The following is a 14,278-nucleotide window of genomic DNA, read 5'->3' as shown; positions in this document are numbered from 1 at the left end:
CGTTAGTGACGTGCTCGGTGCGGTACCACAGCATCAACGTGCCCGGGGTGATGTTTGCACAGCTCAGACGGCGGCGTAGGTTCAGTGAAGGGTTTTGCTACTTTGGTTACGGGTTCCCAATTCATCACAACTGCAAGGTTAGCTCTGGGGCAACCAGTGTTACCTAACAGTGCGGCATACCTGCCTCCCAACGAATTCGAGTCAACGTGTTCAAGCAAAGCGAGCTCACGGCGCACGTGGAGAAAGGTGAGATTCAGTGAGGATTCCAGGGTGGAGCGGGGCTGGGGTGTGAGTCTCCTGCTTTCCAGAAGGGATGGAGGCATTTCTGCACGCACATCTCTGGGGGTCCTGCGATCTGAGCCCCGGGGCTGCGGGAAGCACAGCCCACCCCACGGCAGGCGCGGCTGCTGTTGGTACCCTGGCCTCAGCAAAACCGAGGAAGGGCTCGCTCAGGGGTGACTCGGAGCACTGGTCTAAGGCTTGGTGTTCAAGGAGAAGGTACGTGGCATTTTCTAGTCCTTTGAGGTGCCGCAAGTCAGGCGTCATTTAAGCGAGGGAGGCAGAAACTGCCGGCTGCTGGGAAGATGCCGGCACTGATCTGCTGCAAACGTGGGGAGCTGGGGAGTGCCGAGCCCGACGCGTGCGGGCACCCCACGCCGGCAACGTGCCCTGCCCCGCCAGCCTGGCCTGCCTCAGTTTCCCCTGCCCTTCCGTGCCGGCAGCAGCCTTGCCTTGGCTCCCGGGGACGGCGAGAAGACGGCAGAGCGTGCGTGCGGGGAGCACGAACCAGCGCATCCCTCTCCAGGGCCTCTCTAGCATCCGAGAGTCGTTTCAAAGACAGGGGTTGCGTCGTCCTAATGCTGACGCTAGGCAAAAAGATCCATCACATGTGTTCTGATTTCTGAAAGATGCTGTCCCTGGGAACAGTCGATATTTCAAACATTTGATCCCAGCAGCTCTGTTAAGCCCACGTGGTTTTGAGTAGAGCAACTTGTGTGAAGGTTTTCTCTGTTTCTTTATTCGCCTAATGACGGTTTGCAGCTGAGCTGTATGAATTACTTTATCTTTTCCACTTTTTTTGCTTAGGATTTTGTTGTTGTGGGGTTTCTTTTTCCTCTGAGTTAAATCTCTCCGCCTCTCATCTCCCAGGAAAAGCCGTAACAGAATTAAGGTAAGGACAAAAGGGAAAATTTACTGGAACCGGTTCAGTGTAAGTTGCCAAGAATCTGAAAATTACCCTCTCCGACGGGTCTGTATTAATTCCCCTGATGCAGCAATGATAAATCCTTATTAAAAAGGACAACGTAAGGAGATTTTACTGCCTGTAGGAAAACTCCCGATCACAAGCCATGGGGAAGCCCATCACCCTCTTGTTCATGATTAGAGCGGTTTGCAAACGTGCGTGTCTTTCCCCATGAGCCGTCATGCTGACACCAGCCTGCGGCGCGTGACGGCGTGTTGTACAAGGTACAGACACGACGCAAGGCAAGCCCCGCGTCCCCAGCTCCTGCGGACAGTGACTCTGTATTGGCAGCAGCGCTAAATCTCTGCGGGTTCACTGCTTGTGCCCGCTCGCCTTCCCTCTGGAAGCCCAGCCCTGGGAGCGCCGCGCAGGCAGTAATTTAAACGAAGCCGATTTTGACCTCTGACCACGTCGAGCGGCACGGAGGTGCGCGTCCCGCTCGCCGTGCTGACGAGACGGGGCTGTGAGGGCTCCTTCCTTCCCCGCCTGCAAATGCAACTCGTGCCCCGTACGAGCGGTGGGTCAGGCGGGGCAGGGAGCGCGGTGCTAGCGGCAGCCTCACGTGCCGGTCCTCACCATTTATGCATTATTTCCAAAATCCCTGGGCTTGCTCTCTCCTCTCCTCTTCTTTATTCATGCACCATGCTACCTTGCTGGGCTGGAGTGGGAAAAACACTCGGCTTCTCGTTACACGGGCTGAACCTGAGCCTTTGCCAGAGCATTGTAAAGCTGTAGCTATGGAAACTCCCTACCCTTTTTTTTGTGATTTTTTTTTTTTTTTTTTTTTTTTTTAAAGGCAGAAACGTATATCTCTGGAGATCCCAGGGGGGGCTGCCGGTGCCTGAGCGGTTGTTCAGGCAGCCCCGAGGGCTTGTCCCTGGGAGGTGCTGGGTGCCAGCACCCAGGGAGTCGCCCGATATCACACGTGTCTGTGTCACAGGGGCAGAGGAGCGGGGACTAATGAGGAATAAGGAGGTTGTGGGGAGAGCCGGAGCCCAGGGCAGTTCAGGAAACGGCATGTGACAGCGGGGTGCTGCGGGGATGGTGTGGGGCTGCCAGAGGTGTCACTGGCCATCAGCCAGCCACCCACAGCTGGGGGGGCAAGGGCAGAGGGGTGCCGGTCCCCGTTACTGCAGCTGGATGGAGGGTGGTCCCTGGAGCTCTCGGGTTGCCGCATTTAATGACCACCAAGGAAATGGTGCTCCCTGCTGCCTCCACCCCGGCCTGTTTGGGTCCGTGAAGCAAAGGAGAGCAAGTTCTGCAGCTCACAAGGACTTTAATCTGCCGAGGATCTTCCCATCCCATGGAGCTGTGTTCGTACCTCTTGGAAATGCAAAGCTGTTGGATTTACTGCTTACTGGAAACGTGCGCTGTACGTGTCCCTCCTTCCCCAGCCCCCGACTGATGGCTCATCTGCGGCTCAGGACATCTGCAGGGGCCACCGGGTCAGGTCTGGGGACTCATCCTTCCCAACCACCGGCGCAGAGGGTGGAAGGAGAACGGAGCTGATCCCCGCTCACTGCTTACCCGGTACCTGGCTTGGGGGAAGCCATCTGAGTCTGGGAATGGGCTGATATTTGATAGATTTTAAGTAACCTAGCTTCAAAAGCAGAGCTTTAACCAGCCTAGGGCTCAGTTTTCCTGTCTGTAAAATGGGTATTGGCCTAGCAATGCTTTCCGTTTCATTTGCCAGATCCAGAGAGGAGCCGGGGCCAGAGGCCCTGGGCTGAACCAGGGCTTTAATCAGATGTTGCACGAAGGCTGAAGGTACCGCTGGGGCTTGCTGCTGGCTGCATCGGCTGCTGCTCTTCACGGTGCCGCGCAGGGGTCTGTGTGGTGTTGCGGGCGCCTGAGGCAAAAGCTGGAAGGTGCAAACACAGACTTTGAAGCGTGTAGTGTTTCTAACAGCACAGGCTGAATCCCAGCAGGGCTGACTCAGTCCATCTTCCCCAGGCCAGTTGCTGCAATGTCCTCCCGTAAGAACGAGGCTCCGTGCAGACGCCACTGCGTGGCCAGAGCCAACAATCCCCCAGAGCTAAAGCAGCCACCGTTGGGAGGGCCACAGTGGGAGCTGCTGCCCCGGCTGCTTTGCACGGCCATCAGACCGAGACCTTGCTCTCCCTCTGCGCCGAGTCCCCGGCCCCTAAGAGCCTTGTCCCCAGGACCACCACGGATGGAGGCTCTCTAGGCTGGGCCAGGAGGCAGCTCCAGTTCCCAGCCAGGGTCGTAACCTGCCGAGAGCTCAGCTGGCGACTCGGTGCGAGTCTCTTCCCACCCGCATTTGCCAGGAGGTGGGACAGTGGGAAAGCTGGTGTGAGCTGTGGGTGTCAGGCGCCGGGTCCCACGGGCTCCCCTGGCTGCGTCAGGCTCTCGGGACAGCAGCGGCTGCTTTTCAGCCTGCAGAGCTTTCAAAATCCAGGTGGAAAGAGTTGCTCTTTCAGAAGGACAAACTCCTTTCTTTCCGCCTGTGGTGCATCATTTCAGCAGAGTTTTCTGACAATTCAAGGCTTTTTGATCTTTCCGCTGGCCCTCCAGCAGCTCCTGCGGAACGGTGATGGAGACGGCGCAATGCCTGCTCGGTGAACCGGGCAGGAAAAAGTAAGATTTATTATTAGTTCTCAGTAAGCTAATACAAGCTTTTTGGGTTGGCCAGGGGACATTTCCAGCCTGCAAAACTGCCCTGCTAGGAGCAGTCTCTGGGGTGGGTGGGTGCTCCCCACCCTCTGACTTATTTCCCACTCAGCAGTGATTGTGGTAGCTTAACTCAAGCTGCTAATACCAAAACCTGCTCTCTCTGATGCTAATATCTCAGGCTGACTAAACCATAATTCAAGAGGTGATTAAATGATGCAGGGTGGAAAGACAGCCTGTCTGCCTGTCTGTCTGTTTTTTTTTTTTTTTTTTTAAGTAGTTTAGGCTTCTTATGTGTGTTTGGGATTATGGCCTGCTTTCCAGCTGATGTATGGAAATAACGCCTGGTACTTAAGCAGGGTGTGATTGTTTGGGCAGTGAAAGGTGGGATTGGGGAAGGTAAAACCTTCTGGTGTGGTTTGACAGCAGCTCTCAAATCCTGCCAGGGACCGGCTGGCTGTGAGCCCCTGCTGCGGCAGCTCACCATGCGCGGGGTTGGACCCGAGGGTGACTCCATCACGTCTGCAGCGGCTCCTTCCTTGGGCCCATGTTTTGGGTTTACTACTTCTGGCTTGATGCCGGTGCAGGGATGCACCGCTGAGCAGCACCGAATCGCTGGCATCCCTGTCAATACTGGTGACAGTATTGATGGTGACATCCCTATCAATACCTATAGCGTCCCTGTCAATACTGGTAGCATCCCTGTCGATACTGGTAGCATCTCTATCGATACTGGTAGCATCTCCATCAATACTGGTAGCATCCCTATTGATGCTTTTTGGGATGTGCTCTGTACAGTTTTACAGAGGGTCAGAAGAGCAGAGCAGGGTGCATATATGCTGCTTTATTCCAGGCCATGCTGAAGTGTCCTCAGACACCTTTCCTAGTCCCTTTGGGATGGAGATGGCAGCGCCTTTGGGACGGCCCCAGGGGCACTGGAAGGGGATGTTCCTGCGGGCTGCGCACGCACTGTCCAGGTGATTCGACGTTTTCCCCGTCCTTCCCCAGCGGCACCACTGCGCTCCGTTTAGCATCTGCAGTCATTTAAATTCATGCCTGGAGTTGTGCTTAGTAAGCCTCAACGCCGCTTTGATGAGCTGTGCAAATATTATTTTTCATTAGGCGTGATTTGGTTGTATTAAATGACATTATTGCCTCATTATTGCCGAGCACGCATTCCCTCGCGCGCTGCTGGGGCAGGCATGCCCCAGACCGATGCGCTTTGAAGGCAGCCTGCTTAAGTGTGCTGAAAATTCAGATGGCTCGCTAAGTGCCGATCTCTGTTTTAAAAACTAATAATAGTAATTGGTGGGAGGGGTTCCCTAATTGTCTCCTGAACTTCTGCTTTTTTTATAAGCTTCGGGAAAAACCCGAAATTCGGAGTGGCTGTTGCTGTATGACGTGTCTCCCGAACGGCCCGGGCCCCCTTGGCGGGTTCCTTGCAGGAGGACAGCCCGGCTGCTCTGGGGGTGCCACCGCTGGCGGGGACACCTGCAGGGGTACGAATACGGTGTGTCCGCAGCGTATGGAAAAAGCTTATACAGCTTCCTGGCAAAGCGGTGGCTTTTCTGTGAGTTTTCGGACTGTCGTGCACTATTTAACAAAACACTTTGGATGATAAAATCCTGGGTTTTAGTGGCATCTAATATAGTTATTACGCATTGTTATATCGGATGACAGTAAGAACAGGCAGAAGGAGCAGGTCCCTGTGACGTTTGACTGTCCCCGTTCCCCACCTCAGCCTGACCCCAGGAGCGCCGGGGAGCGTTGCTGGCCGTAAAGGGCTGAGTTGAGAACGGGCAGAGAGGAGACACCCAGTCCCGGCCCCCCAGTCCCCCGGAGGAGTTTATCGTGGGTTACGATCGCTGCAAACACATCCCCGTATCGGCCCGACGCTCATCTTGCATTCGCCTGAGGTACCTCCAGGCTTAACTCTCAGTGCCAGGGCACTGAAACCGGCACCACCGAGCCGGCGCCGGCGGGTGGAGGGGGCTCTCCCGCACCCCAGCTCTCCTCACCTTTCGGTGGCCGCGGTGTTACCCTCCCGGCCCCGGCCGGCGCCCGGCGCCCCGGGCCGTGCCGTGCAGCGCGGGGGCCTGGAGGTGGCCGGGATCCTGTTCTGCTGAGCTCGGCGGTATTCCAGCGATGTCCTATCTGCTGAATAATTGATCAGGCACTGTGCAGAGATTGCCTTTGAAGTGTGTTGTTCCTGGTCCGGACGTCGGCGGGAGCTGAGGCGTCGGGGTCTGTCCCAGCGGGCGGGAGGGCTGGGGGTGCGTTAGGGGTGGGGGAAGCCGCAGGGGCCACTGAGTGACCCCTCTGAGGGTATCGGCCTCTCTAATTGGCTTCAAACCAGGTCCCTGCCGGAAGGGGACGTGCAGCTTCAGGCGGGTGTGACATGTTTTGCTCCCCGTTCTGATTTCTGCTTTAAAAGCCCACAGCAGCGTTACAGCCTGCGAGAGCCAGCGCGACCTGGCCGCGTCTCTCAGGCGGTGGAGCCCTCTCCCACCTGCCATAGACTCGCTTCCAAAAACCCTTCTGATTCCAGGGACTACCAACAGTGGTGCAAACCCCCCATTTTCAGGGTAGGGCTCGGCAAAGGGCCAGTGTCCGAGCAGAGACCAGGCAAGTGCAGTCCCAGCGAGTGCGGAGGGGAGGCGGCTGCTGGGGTCTACGAGCCATCTCCAGCACGCAGGAGGACCCGTCTGCTACGGATGAACCTGGGAAATTGTGAGTAGCATCCTCCAAACCGGAGACAGCGGGGAGTTACGTGCCCTCTGCTCATAAAATGTTCAAAAGAAATTTGGAGTGCGGGGTGCCTGGAGATACGGGGCGTCCCACGCAGAGGCGCTTGTGCTGGGATGGGGAAGCATTGATTGATGAGACATGTCTCGTCTTGCCCTTCCGTTGAGGACTGCTCGGGTGGTCTTGTCGAACCGATGGGTGCGCAGGCACCGAGCGCCCACGCACCCCTTCCCCAGCCCACCCGCGGTCAAGCCTGGCTGTTTAAATCCCTGCTGTTCACGCAGAGCATCAGCCCCCAGGCCAAGAGTGCTGCCGTCAGGAGGAAGAGAGAGAAAGCAAACAAAAGGGACGCGGGCCGTCTGCTTAAAGTGTTTTTCATATGGGAAGCCACGTTCTCCGCCTGTGTTTCTGGCAGCTGCCCTGTCCGCTGGCTCCATAAATGCAGAGTCTTCTGCTGGCACACTGCCCGGCGGTTCCTAGCAGCCCAGCTCTTATTCATTGACTGGGTAGGATTACAGGAACTGGAGGAAATGCAGAAATAAGGCTGTATTTGCCACCAAACTGTTTTTGGCTTCTAAGTTATTTGCTGCTTTCCACGTCCCAGGCTGCCGGCTGGGCAGTGGCTTTACTTCACCGGGGTGAAGGGAAAAAACGCTTCACCGGGGTTTACCCTCGGGCAGAGCCATGGCGCTGGGAGGGCAACAGGGGAGTGCAAGCCGGGCTCACCCTGAAACTTTGCAGCATCAAGGGCTCGGATCCGGTCTGTTCTGCACCGGCCAGTTTATTAGTGTGATTTCTTGTTAGTCTGGGCCAAGGTCCTGGGTCCCGAATGCTGCCTGCACCCGGCTCTGGGGCGGAAAGCGGCAGCAGGACCCAGTGCCTCGGGGAAGCGGCATCTTGGACAGCCAGCATCATTCGCGTGCTCTCCTGTATCCCCAGCCACTTACTGAGCTCTTTTCCTTTCATCTGAAGTGGGGCTTGGTCAGAAGCATCAGCATCAGGGTTCTCTGTGCATGGATGAGCTGGGAAATGGCCCCATTGCCCACCCAGGGCAAGACCCGTGGAGCTCATGAGTTTCCATGTAGGACTTACTTAACTTAATCTTCCCAACCTGAACTTCCCCCCGCCCCGAGGTCTGTCACTTGGGTCTTCTTCCTGGAGCGACCCAACAAGCTCACCCACCACGAGCCTTCGCTCGTGATGCTCGGAGGAGTCCAAGCTGCCTCGTGGCAGTGCCCAAGCGAAGCCGGGAGCAAAGGCTGATGCAGACCCGGCTCCTAATGAGCAGTGCAACCTCAAAGGCCATGTCCTCAGCCCTGGCAGGGATGTGCAGGGCATGTCACCAAGGAAGGGAGCCACCGATCCGGGGCTGGAGCCGATGGGAGTTCTGCTTGTGTCCTCTCCAGGCTGCAAGGAATAGCAAAGGCCATTTTCTCGCACCCTGGGACTTCCCGGCCGCTGCAGGGATGCTGCCACTGTAGCTGCAGCAACAGATGCCCTGGTGAAACCAGGCAAGCGGCAGAGGATTAATCGTGTCGAAAACCAAACAGCTCATCCAGCAGCAGCCTGTAGCAACCGTGCAGTGACGTGTCTCCGGTTTGTTGCAGCACGACCTGTCCTTTGTGCGCTGGGGAAGTAAAGCAGGGTGCCGGGGAAGGGGGATGTGTCGCACCCAAGCTTCCGTGTGCCTGCACCAGTGTGGCGGCTCCCAGTAATCCCGAGAGGTCCCATGTCAGCCGGCAGCGCTGGCGACTGCTTTCCTATAGCAAAGAGCTCCTGGGCTGGGGGCAAACAGCCTGTGCGGAGTTAACGTCCCCCCGCAGCCCCTGCCGTGCTGCCTGGCCGGGATGGAGGACGTGCTGGAGCTGGACGGGGCAGAGGGGCTGAGGGGGTTCAGGCATCCTCGGCAGCTGGAGGGCTCCTAACGTTACCCAAGTGACCGTCTGCTGGGACCGCGTCTCTCGGTGCCTGCGTTCCTAATACTTTCTCCAAGACCACAGCGGAGCTGCAAAGCACTTCCTTTTACCGGGATATTTATTACTAAATATATGAATCTGGGAGCCTGTGGAGCGTGAAATTAGGAACAAATGTAAAAAGGAGGTCTAGACAGGAATTGTTCTGCTTATGGGCCTCCACATGCTCTGCTTTCCTCCCCCTTTGCACGCTGGAGAGTTTAATGCTTCCAGGTACGCAGCTTTAATCAGACAAGTATGTTACGGGAGAAAAAAAGAACAAAATGCAAATGGCCCTGCTCTGGATGGAGCCACGTCTGGCTGGACAGAAACCACGAAAATTAGCTCTGTGCAACCCCGGTTTGTTCCCCTGGGAAAGGCGGCCGGTTAATTAGCCGGCGAGGAAGCCGAGGAGCCCTCCCTGCCAGAGCCCTGCCCACCCCCTTTCACCTTGGGCTGGCAAGGAGCCTGCGAAGGTGCTGGTCCTCTCCTTTGGGTGCAGCGCCCGTCCCGCTAGAGGCCACCCCAGAGCCGGGTCCTGCACCCGCCCCTCACACCCCTGCCCCGGGCTCCGTGGCAGCACGGTGATTGCAACGGGGAGCAGCAAAGGACCCACGGACGGGCATTGCCAGCCGGCTCTGCGGGGCCGGTGCGTGTGCCCACGGCAGCCGGTGCAGCCCAGGGTCGGCAGCCGAGTGCCTCCGTGCCTCTTTAAACAGGAATCAAAGTTTCTAAATCGCTGAGGTGTTTTTTGCAAATCCCTTGACTGTGTTCCGCCCGCCCGAGCCTCCTCAGAGCATTTTGCCCAAGGAATGAGGGCAGGGTTTGGCCCGGCGCTTGCCCCGTGGCCGCTCGGTGTGAGGAGGCGTTCAGTCGTCGTTATAAATTACCTTCCCTCCTACAGCGCTGCTCAGCAGCGACATAAAATGTGGTACTGCTTTATCCATTCAGCGCTTACCCAACTTTAGCAGGACATTAAGCACCTGAAAATATGCCACAGATTTATTTTCTTTGGAAGCAGGTTAAATCCCTGACAGATACGGTCGCTTTTCCTCGGGTGCTGAAGTAATTTGGGGCTGAGGTGGCTGGTTTTTTGTTTTAACCCGATAGCGTGAGCTGGAGGCCAGCTTTGTTAAAGCGCTTGCAGAGTAGGTGCTCGGGGTAGGATCTCTCTCTTAATTTATGTTGCTTCTCCTCTTCCCAGCCCGACGTTTGCGGCACTAAAGGGCTGCTGGAGCTTTAGCTGCGGAGCGATGCTGGCGGTAACGCCGCTGCCTGCGTGGCTGCTAGCAGGTGTGTGCCGGCAGCTCCGCGTCTCCCCAGCACCCTTCCTGTGGCAGAGAGCCTGGTCTTATTCTGCGTGGAGTGGAGGGAAATGGAAGCTCTCCCGCCAGCTCTCGAGGCAGGGATGCTCAGAGCAAGACCCATGCTGGCGTTGTGGGGCTCGTGCGCTGTGCATGATGCACAGCATCTGCCTTCTGGGTGACCCCAGCGGTGCAAGGGACCTTCCACTGCTGCCGGTTCTGTGTCAACACACGGACTCTTCTAAGGGGCGCTCCGGGGAGAGAAGGGTGCTGGTGGTACCCCAAAACACAAGCACGGGGCCAAGCTGAGCCTCGGCACCTCTGCGATGTCCAGCACGCTTGGTCCCGGCTGCGGCGTTTGCTGTGGTGGGAATGAACAGCTCGCCCGAGGCTGTCAGAAGCTTTGTCCCGGGGTGCCCCTGCAGCCCCCCAACATCATGGCTTGGCCGTGGTGAAGGCGAGGAGCTCAGTGCCTGTTGCGGTGGGCAGACACGTGCCGTACCCCGGCTCGCTGCTCAGGGAGGGGAAAGTGCCTGTCCCTGCAGTCGTTAAAGGCTCACTTAGCAGCTCCAGTTATTCCTAATTAAAATACCACATTGTTTTCATGGGGAAAATGGTTTATAGGCTCAGAGAAAAATGGGTACAGCTCAGAAATCCTTCCTGCAAAGCTCCTTCTCCCATCACTGAAGCTCCCCGTCACCAGGCAGGAGCCAGGAGGGTGCCCTGAGTGCCACGGCACCGGGCACAAGGTGTTATTTCCCTTGGGTGCCCCCTCCCGCGTGCAGAACAGCCCCATGACCCCAGAGCTGCTGCTCACTAAACCTCTCCCCCGCTGCATGAAGCTTTCCTTATCCCCCTGCACCTGCAAGGTGGCATTTGGGGGGGGGGGGGGGGGGGGGGGGGGGGGGGGGGGGGGGGCGGCGGGGACCCCCTGATGGCTTTCACAGGCACCCAGTGCCAGGATCTGGCCTGATCCTGCCCATCAGCTCCCAGAGAGCCCTCCTGCTTTCTGCAAACGGGGTGAGCGGAGGGTTTGGAGACCGGGGCATCGCCCAGCGCTGGGCGGGGGGAGCGGGGGGAGCGGCCCCCGCCGCACCCCATCACCCTGTGCGCTCGCTTTTGCAGGCTGTTAATGGAGAGGAGGGCGGATGACAGCCGGGACTGTGGTCATCACAGGCGGAATATTAGCGACTGTCATTTTGCTTTGTATCATCGCCGTCCTCTGCTACTGTAGGCTCCAGGTAAGGCCGGGGGGGACGCGGCCCCAAAGGGTGCTGCGATGGGGAGGGGAGCCTGCGGGCAGCCTGCCTGCCGGTCCCCAGGGCTGGCACGCACGGAGCAGCCCCTCGGTTTGGGATGCCGGCTGAGCCCCGGCCCCGCGGGGCCATCCCGTTTCAGTACTACTGCTGCAAGAAGGATGAGTCCGAGGAGGACGAGGAGGAGCCCGACTTCGCCGTGCACTCCCACATCCCGCCGCTCCACTGCAACCGCAACGTAGTGCTGACCAACGGCCCATCCCTCTACACCTCGTCACCCTTCGGCAAGAAGCTGGCACCAAGCCGGCCCGGCTGCCCCGGCTGTGCGCCGTACGAGCCCCCCACCTTCTTCCTGCAGGAGCCCCCCGAGGATCTGCACAACGGGGGTGACTGGGTGAGCTACAAGACGGTGAGCCAGGAAGATCTCGACCTGCCGGTGAGCGTGGCCAACCTGCAGGCACTCAACCCCAACCGGCTCTCGGCCATGCGGGAGGCTTTCTCCCGCAGCCGCAGCATAAGCACCGACGTGTGAGGCGCTGGCTGCGCGCCCAACCCGGAGCATCGCATCGCACCTTGCCGCCGCGGCTCTTAACAGCCAGGAGAACTTTTTGAAATGCATGGAGGAGTTTTGAAAAAGAAAAAAAAAAAGAATGTGTTTCTACGTTCTGTAGGCAGAGACGTGCTAAATGGCAATATAAAGGGGTAGCGAAAAACAAACCCAGAAGGGGAGCACGGGGGAGGACGGTTGCAACGGGGACACAAGGTTTTCTAGTGCTGCATTGCATTTTTTTTTCTTTTATAAAGAGGATTTTGATATTGTGTATTTTATACAGCGTAAACGCCCCTCCTTGACGTTCGGCTGGAGTGCCGAGAGATGACAAGCAAGTGATGGGGCACAGGGTTGGCTGCAAAATGGCTCGTGCTGCAAGTCAGTGGGCATCTGCTGCCGTGTCGTGGGGGCACGCTGCAGGCGACGGCTCCTGGCCCTAGTGCGCGCACACGCGCGCACCCCACGGTCCCATAGCAAAGCAGGGCTGCTGTTGCCCACCCTTCCGCCATCCCCTCCTGCTCGGCTCCATACTGCAGCCGTGTGCGTGCGTGCGTGCGTGCGTGTACACAGCCCTGCCCTATTCCCAGGCTGTCTCGCTCCTCAACTTGGGCATTTATTCCCGGGTGACGGGCGCAGACCCTCAGGGTTAGGATGGCCGGTGGGTACCCAGCCTGTTCCCGCCCCTGCAGCCCCTGGAGCAGCACCCCTCGGCCAGAGATGGGCTGGGGGGTTTGCAAACCCATTGCCATTACCTGGCCATGGAAATAACGCAGGGTGTGGTTTGCATGGAGGTATGTACCCGTAGCCGCCCATCTCCGACTATATTGCCGCTGCAAATAACGCCATATGCGATTTCTCATCGAGGGCTCTGCGCGCTGCGCGAGCAAGAGCGTGGCCGTCTATGTGCCCACCCCCATGCATGCACATCTTAATATGCATTTGCTTTTTTTTTTCCTCACCATCCAGGAATGTGTCAAAACGCTTTAGATTTAGGCAAAGCCGCCTCTTTTGCATTTTTCACCATGCCTGGCCAGGGCTGCGGCACCGGCCCTGCCCCAGCTCCGCCAGCCGCCCTGGGTGCGGCCGGGGCTGTGCCGGCAGAGCAGCTGGCGCGGGGCTGGCTGCCGCGCACGCCCCGTGCCCTAAACGTGCTGCAAAGGAGCCGTTGGGCTAATTCAGTGCTTCGGGAGGAGGAATCGCTCATTGCGGCGAGTCCTGTGTGGGGACCCTCGTGCTCTGGTGTCTGCTGAGTGTCTCGATTCCTCCCCTCCGACCTCGCAATACTCGGTTTGTCTGACAAAACACTCTCTTTCTCCTGGATGGTGCATTATTCAGGTTAAAAGCATCGCGCTGGACTCGGGGACGGCTGGCTCAGCCGCAGCGGAGGATGGACTGGCTGCAGAGAGACTCTAATGGCCTCAGTGCCGTGTTCTGGGTCAGCTTTCCTTTTTAAAGATGCGATGGGAAGAAAAAGCCATTGCTTCAGCCCCATCGGCTCACAAACAGTGTTTGCAGCCCAGCTGGATATTTTACTTTCAACCGCGAGGGCTTTTAATTCCATGGGAAATCTTTTGACGTACAAGTGGGTCTTTGCAAATGAGTATCTTTGACTTTCTCGGGGGGTTGTTCGGGGTGGGGGGGCTGGGTTTGATTTTGTATGTGTTTAATATTCTGGGCTTGGCCCCGTGGCGCGGCATCCCAGGGAGCAGGACAGTCCTGCTCCGGGGGGACGGCGGCCGCTGCAGCCACGCTCCTGTGTACAGTTCTCACCGGGGTTTGTTTCCACGCATCGAGCCTTCCTCCTCTTTGCATCTCTCGTGACCGTACTGTTCTCAACAGCCTTCTTTTCTTCATTTCTTTCATTTTTCCTTCCCATCTAGCTTGGAAACTAAGCAAACAGTTGGCTTTCATTAACCTTCGCCTGGCAATGTGTTGTACAGGACTTTGGGAATCACAGAGGGGGGGGAAAAAAACCACACACAAAAAAAAGAAATAAACTACTTTGACATGGGTTTTGAGGCTGACCTTTTTGTCCCTGCATCTTCAAACACCGGCTGTTGTTCGCAGAGCTTTCACCTCGCTGCAGGAGTTTGCCCGCTGCTGAGGGGAGCGAGGCAACAGTGATGGGGGTGCACACGGGGGGGATGCTGCAGAGCCTTTGGGCCGGCCTCGGCGAGTCGCGCCCGCAGAACCATGGAGCAATAACTGCCCTTGGGAGCACGGAAAGGCCCTTTTCTTGCTGGCACTCTATCAAAGCTCTTTGCTTTTGCAAGCTCCCAAGCAGGTTGCACTTCCTAAAGCCTCAGCCATGACCCTAAGGAGCCCCTAATCCAGAGCAACCACCCCCAAATCCCCAGCTCCCCCGCTGCTGGGACTTCTCCTCGCAGCCACGATTCCCTGACTTGGAGCTGCTCTGCTCCCCCCAGGCACCACCGAGTTCACAGCCCCAACTCCAGTGTTCCCAGCACACGGGGCAAACACCCGCTACAAACTGGAGAATAAAACAAGATACCACCATAAATATGACAACTTTATTAAAATATACATATGAGTACAAATTAATGATTATATGGATAAAGTTCACTGTCTGTAAACAA

At 57.4% G+C, this 14,278-nt stretch overlaps 1 protein-coding gene across 1 annotated transcript; it reads left to right on the top strand.

Moving 5' to 3' along the window:
* Window positions 1–11,023: 11,023 nt before the first annotated feature.
* FAM163B (family with sequence similarity 163 member B) lies at window positions 11,024–12,299 on the top strand (the record flags this gene model as incomplete). The annotated part of the gene is made up of 2 exons (XM_082008980.1): window positions 11,024–11,116; window positions 11,274–12,299. The coding sequence occupies 2 exons, from the start codon at window positions 11,024–11,026 to the stop codon at window positions 11,661–11,663; spliced, it is 483 nt and encodes a 160-aa protein (XP_081865106.1). The 3' UTR covers window positions 11,664–12,299.
* Window positions 12,300–14,278: the final 1,979 nt, after the last annotated feature.

This window comes from Phaethon aethereus (genome assembly GCF_964289735.1).
Source record: "Phaethon aethereus genome assembly, chromosome: 20".
Taxonomy (NCBI): Eukaryota; Metazoa; Chordata; class Aves; order Phaethontiformes; family Phaethontidae; genus Phaethon; species Phaethon aethereus.
The sequence above is the reverse complement of the archived record's forward strand: the minus strand, read 5'-3'. Positions and strand labels throughout refer to the sequence as shown.